A 6000-nucleotide genomic window follows, 5' to 3' on the forward strand; every position below is an offset into this window, starting at 1 on the left:
GAAAACCTTTCTTATTCAGCTCGTCCACGTTCACAGCACATTGTGACATTGCACTGAAAGAAAAGACGACACGCTCTTTAGAGGCTCTTCCCCTTGAGAGTGAGGCCATAAAAGAAGAGGCTAGCTACGCAAGAACAAACATTTCCTTGTCCTCTGCTACATGACTGAACAGTAAGAGTGCAAGGGGAAGCGGGATCATATTTCAGAGCCGGACAATACGGGGCAGAGGCCAACCAGGAGGCACAAAGGGCTGACGCAGTGTTTTTTCACCGAGTTTCTGTAAGTGCGAGCTGATGTGCGTTTGTCCCTGTATGACATGTTGGCATGTAAGCGGGCCAGATCAGGACGTGCACTATGTGTAACACTACATGGCCTTTCTATTCTAGTCAACCAGACTCATCACTATACCCATTAGCCAGACTGCTGCTCAATCAGCCTCACTCAGGGAATATTCAACACATCAAACTTGAGCCAGCTAATACCCTCTCAGGGCTGTCAATGCGACTGCTAAATGAATAAATCGACGCACAGTCACACACTTGCAAACGCCTGACACGTGACAGAGCGCCACGGCTTTCTTTTTTGCTACAGAGATGGAAACGGCTCAAAATGAAGATTAGCACAAAAATTTGCCCTTTGATGGAATTTCGCCTTCTGCTGCTCGTCTTCACAGAAGAGCGCGCGCAAAAGCCAAGAATTCAAAACAAGACTTGCGTCCAAGTTCTCACTGTAATTTATTGGACGTTAAGCTGCATGAATATTGAGTCACATTTGTGCATGTTTGTGCGAGTGCGTGTCATTGTTCCAGAAATGCCACCTACCTTGACAGCAGTTGTGACTCCATCCTCTGTAGTGCTCTGTCCATTCTGTCAAGACAAGCAGATGAGAAAAAGTCGGTCAGTGTGGATGTTAAGTGCATATATCACATGTGTCTGGATGGGTCTAAAGGAGGAAGAAGCGAGGCACGGCGATATTTGCAAGACTGCGTGGGCGGCAGCAGTCCACTGTATCCAGCACTTTGCTCCTTCACTAGCAAACCTAATAATCTAAGGCCAACACACAATTGCATATCCTCAGTAGGTAAGTCTCACTGAAAAGGGTAATCATTGGTATTTGGAAAACAATGATTCAATGGTAGCTATTGTGAAAATCAACATGCTGTTCCCGCAGAAGAAGTGAGTGACTAACTTTGAACATATGGTGGGATTTCAGACAGATTAGTTGATTAGATGTGGATCTTATTCCACTGCAAACAAAGATTTAAAAAAAAAGAGAGAGAGACAGAAAAAGCCACAGCAGAACGATAACAAGAGGAGAGTGATGTAATTTTTACATAGCAGGGGCTATGGATGTCAGTCCAAATCAGGATCATTGGTCAGAGAGGCTAGGCAGACGAAGACCGACTGTCTAGATGGCTAAGAGCATTTAGACATTTAATAAGAGCTTGCATGAGGTTCAAACACCTCTTCACAACACAGAATAGTGTGTTTAAACTCTTTCATCTTTATCTCAGGTATCCAGGCCTGAGGTGCACAACGCCAGTCTAGAATTTGTTGCAACTGTATGCAAGTTTAATAACTGAACTGCATTAATATGCAAAGTTACGACTCATAACATCTTGACATTATGGCGATATCTACACAAATATGTCCATATTATTTTTTTGCATTCTTTCATTTTTAACGAGACAGAAGAAGTCAGTGCAATTTAGCAAAAATGAAAGACCCGTATGAAATTGGTTATTATTTAAAACTGTTTTGATATAGCTTAAAACCCACAATAGGCACAAACTTCATTTTAATGGCATAAGCGATTAACTGTGCACTCCGGCATTACTAATGTTCATCAGAGGCTGTCTCGTCAGAAAATGTGTCTCCTAGCTCCTGCATTTTGCATTAGAAGAGAGTTCTATCTCAAAGGCAAGTTCTATTAAGTTCTGTTTAATGTGACACTGCACTGCTAGGTTCAAATAACCTGACCTCAGTTTCTTGCATGATCCCATTCTTTCATCAGATCCACCCTTCATGCTCAGGGCCTGTGTACTTTAAACTCTACTTTTTGAGATTCCTTATAACTGAATGCTTTCAGTGATTAAGGAAACACATGAGTGAGGACTTAAAAAAAAAACCTCCCCACCCCATTTCCGCTTTATGCTTTGTTTTTCCCATTTCAGAATGAGACTGTTCACTTCCTTGATGCAGTCTTCCTCTTCCCTTAGGCTGCAGAAAACACAACAGGGAATCAACACAATGACAAGCAATAAACAGAAAGGACGTAAATTGTATTGAAATGAACAACCCTGGGAGTTTCTTTCTATAGGTGCTTACTCTGATGATCATTAGACTCATTATCCAGTGCAGAGCTGGTTTATAGACCAAAATGTAATTATGAACACAGAAAAGTCCCAAAAGATTTTTGATCCACCATGAAATACCAGCTGGAAAGCATGTGATTGCTTGATGAACAACTTTCTTTTTTAACGTGACCATGATCTCAAACACAGTGCCAATGCAATTACAGCATACCTGGAGATCAGTCATGGATTGGCCTCCCCAGAGCCCAGACCTCAACATTATTCAGGCAGTATGGGATCATCTTTACAGGCAACAGAAGAAAAGAGAGCCAACATCCAATGGACAGTGTTGATATATCCTTCAAGAAGCCTGGAGAACTATTCCTGAAGACTACTTAAAGAAGTTACCAGAAAGCTTGTCTAAGAAAGTTCAGGCTGCGTTGAAGAATGAAGGCAGTCATAACAAAGATTTACTCTCAAGTTTATTAGAATTGTGCAAACTGCTTATGTCTTATATACTGTATTTCCAAGTATGGTTACACATATTTACCAGTATCCTGGAAAAATATGAAAAAATTAGGGGTGACTCAGGACTTTTGCCCAATACTGTTTAAATACATTGTTTTGTTAACTGTAGACTTAAACAGCATATATGTATACATGCATTAAACAATTTTATTTATTTTTTATTGCTATGATTTAATGCTTGTCTGAATCAGGTCTCTCTTGTAAATTAGACATTAAATAAAGGCTAAATAAATATACCTGCTCAATAATATACCCATGTACATTAAATATTTATTTTACTTATTTATTAAATAAGAGGAAATAGAGGAAAAAAAACTGTAAAAGGTGACAAAACAGACAATTATTCCTTAAACACTTAACTGTAAAGTACACCACTTACAGCTTTGTTTTACTTTTACTTATCTGTTCTGGCTGTTCCTGTATAGAAACGCTGAGTGCAGTAGGGGAAATTTCTTGTGTGTGCTGATTAATACAGCTTGATTTTAAGATATAGGCACAGGCAGCGACAGCAGAGCAGCTTTGCTACTCTCGTTTGCTGAAAGGAGAAAAAAAAAAGGCCCTCTGACAGAAAGCACACAGACTGTGGATTTAGTTTACTGTCGCTGTAATACCTCAGAACACATTCGCTCCCGTTCTGTAAGACTGGATGTGCCTGCCGACCGAATGAGATGGCTCATTTTCTGCTTTGAGTTTTATTCCAGTAGTACTTCTAAATTGCAGGGATAGTACAGCTCTGTACACCTCCAGGCATTTTTACAAGTTGGACTTTAATCATGATCAAGGGGGGGGAGATTTAATTTAGCCATACTGCACCACTCATAAAGATTTTAATAGCCGTAATGTGAGGGGATAGGGTAGAAAACTGAAAAATGGAAGCAATTTAATGGCGAAGTACGGTCAAAAGTTAGGCCCAGATGTGTTTAAGGAATGATAAAGGAAATCTTGAGGAAGTGCAGAGTCTGTTGGTGTAATAGACACATCAGGCTACTTTGAAGGAACTCTCCCCGCCTTACTCTGGTATTCCCTATATCGGTGTGGCTAGCTTTGTTTGTGGGGATTCTATTTGTGTGAATGTAACTGTGTAAGTTTGTGTGTGCGGTTCGCATCGTCTTTCTGACGTTGCTGCTCAACACATTTCAACCTCATTAGCACTGCATGGCTGATCCAAGTGGCCCAGTTAATGGTGCTTTTCCCCCCCAGTGGGTTTCCTTAGTGAGAGCACAGGCACACAAAAAAGGGCATATAAATATGCTCAAAGTGTGCTGTTTAAATACAAACACAGAAGCAAAAAAATGTGCAATGGGAGAAATATTCAGACCACAAGCATGCTGTAAACAGATTTAAAGACCAACGTGTTAAGCAAGTCTGAGCCAGACAGCAGAAATTCACATTTTTCTCACAGGACTCTGCATGATTAGGCAAATTAAAAAAAAATCTCAGAGCACTGTTGGTCTGTGTGAGTTTGACAGATAAGTCCACGTTTTACAGTGTGAGCAGTACAGCCCTGTAACTAGGCAACTAAGAAATACAATAACCACTTATTCTCTATGCCTGTAATACTATCTGAAATAATTTCTTGTAATCTCATCAGTGAATATTGACAGCTTCTAGTCAGTTCCAGAAAAAGGATAATAGGTGTTTCTCCTTTTTACTGTGTGCCAAGTAGTTCCTTTCAGAAGTCGGCAACCTTAAAAAGATAGAGAGTAGCACTACTGCCCACAGGTATGGCTGAGGCTGTGCAATGTACACTTCAGGCTTTAGTGACTTGATTAATATTTACCTCTAAAAACCAAAAAAGGTATTAGAACACAATCTTTCTTTGAACCTATCAAGCTGAGGGTTATGTTATCACATGCCTTCCTCCACTCCCAGGTGCTCAGGTGTTCCACAGATCACACCCAGATTAGCTGAAGCTAGGCCTGCCAGTGCGAACACACACACACACACACACACACACACACACACACACACACACACACACACACACACACACACACACAGCAAAGCATGAATGTGAAATGAACTCTCAAGAACCTGACAGCACACTGCTGACCACACCTTGCTGGGAAACAGCACACATTCCATCTATCAATCTTACTTATTTTAACCTCCTTCGCCACATAAGCTTGTGGAATCCTGCTCTGTAAGCCACGGCTTGAGAAGTTCTTATAAATAAACACGCATGTTTACATTTTAATTTTAAGCCAACAGATGTGGGCCCAGATCTGGACTGAAATACATTCTAACCCAACCTGGCCAGCTTGTACATGACAACTTTCTGCCACCATCTCACCGCACTTATGAGCTATTAAACCTGAGCTGACACAGAAGCGAGAGGGAAATCTTGTGAACTTAAAAATTAAAAATTAAACAAAACAGAAGGTCGACGTGGAAAATATGTCGAATATGAGTGGAGGAATTTACTCATTTGGATCGGCGCAGTTTTTCCTCTATTTGAAATCCACAATTACCAAATACTGACATAAGCATGACTCAGAACTTTTGGTGGACCTGCCTCAACGTAGTAGTGACAGGGGCTCATGCAGGTGCTAGTGACTCAGCTGGGACAGCATGAGCATATTTGTTAAAGTGCCTTTATCAGGGATGAATCACTGAAGTTCATTCACAACAGATATGGCATAAAAGGTCTCAATCAAACACTTTTTTCCCCCAAATCGCTCACTTCACGCGTTTCTCTCTTGCTTGCTTGATCGCAGAATAAAGCACAAAAGCGAATTTAACCAATTTCCATTCATGGCACGGTGATGAGCTCCAAACACAAGTACTTTTATTATGAGTGATGAAGGGAAAACAGACTTCCCATCAGTTGGTGTATCAGAGCACATCATTCTCTGTGTGGGTTTTTTTTTTCCCTTTTCTTTTTTTTCTAAATCATCCAAAAGTGCGTATCTCTGTCTGTTCCATCTGCCCATATGACTCGCATGTTCACTGGCACGGCCTCCTGTCTAAAACTCAAGCTTTCTGCTCAATCAATCTGATCCCAAAGCTATTTGAAACCAAAGTGTGCAGCTGGTTGGTAGGTTGGTGGAGATAAATGGCAGAGATCCCATCCTGACTGGCAGTGTTTGTCTGATCTAACCAATTACAGATCTTGGATTTCAGTAACCAATGCTGAAACACAATAAAAAAAACTAAAAAAAACAAAACACCAAAATATA

General features: G+C 40.7%; 1 protein-coding gene across 1 annotated transcript in view; it reads right to left on the reverse strand.

Annotated features, from left to right (window-relative positions):
• rps6ka1 (ribosomal protein S6 kinase a, polypeptide 1) overlaps positions 1–6000 on the reverse strand; it is a 45310-nt gene that overhangs the window by 36630 nt on the left and 2680 nt on the right. The window contains exon 2 of the mRNA XM_013908444.1: positions 822–866. Coding sequence (XP_013763898.1) covers positions 822–866 — 45 coding nt within the window. The remainder of the gene's footprint in view (positions 1–821; positions 867–6000) is intronic.

This window comes from Pundamilia nyererei, unplaced genomic scaffold (assembly GCF_000239375.1).
Source record: "Pundamilia nyererei isolate P.nyererei 1_Seehausen unplaced genomic scaffold, PunNye1.0 scaffold00010, whole genome shotgun sequence".
NCBI classification, from domain to species: domain Eukaryota; kingdom Metazoa; phylum Chordata; class Actinopteri; order Cichliformes; family Cichlidae; genus Pundamilia; species Pundamilia nyererei.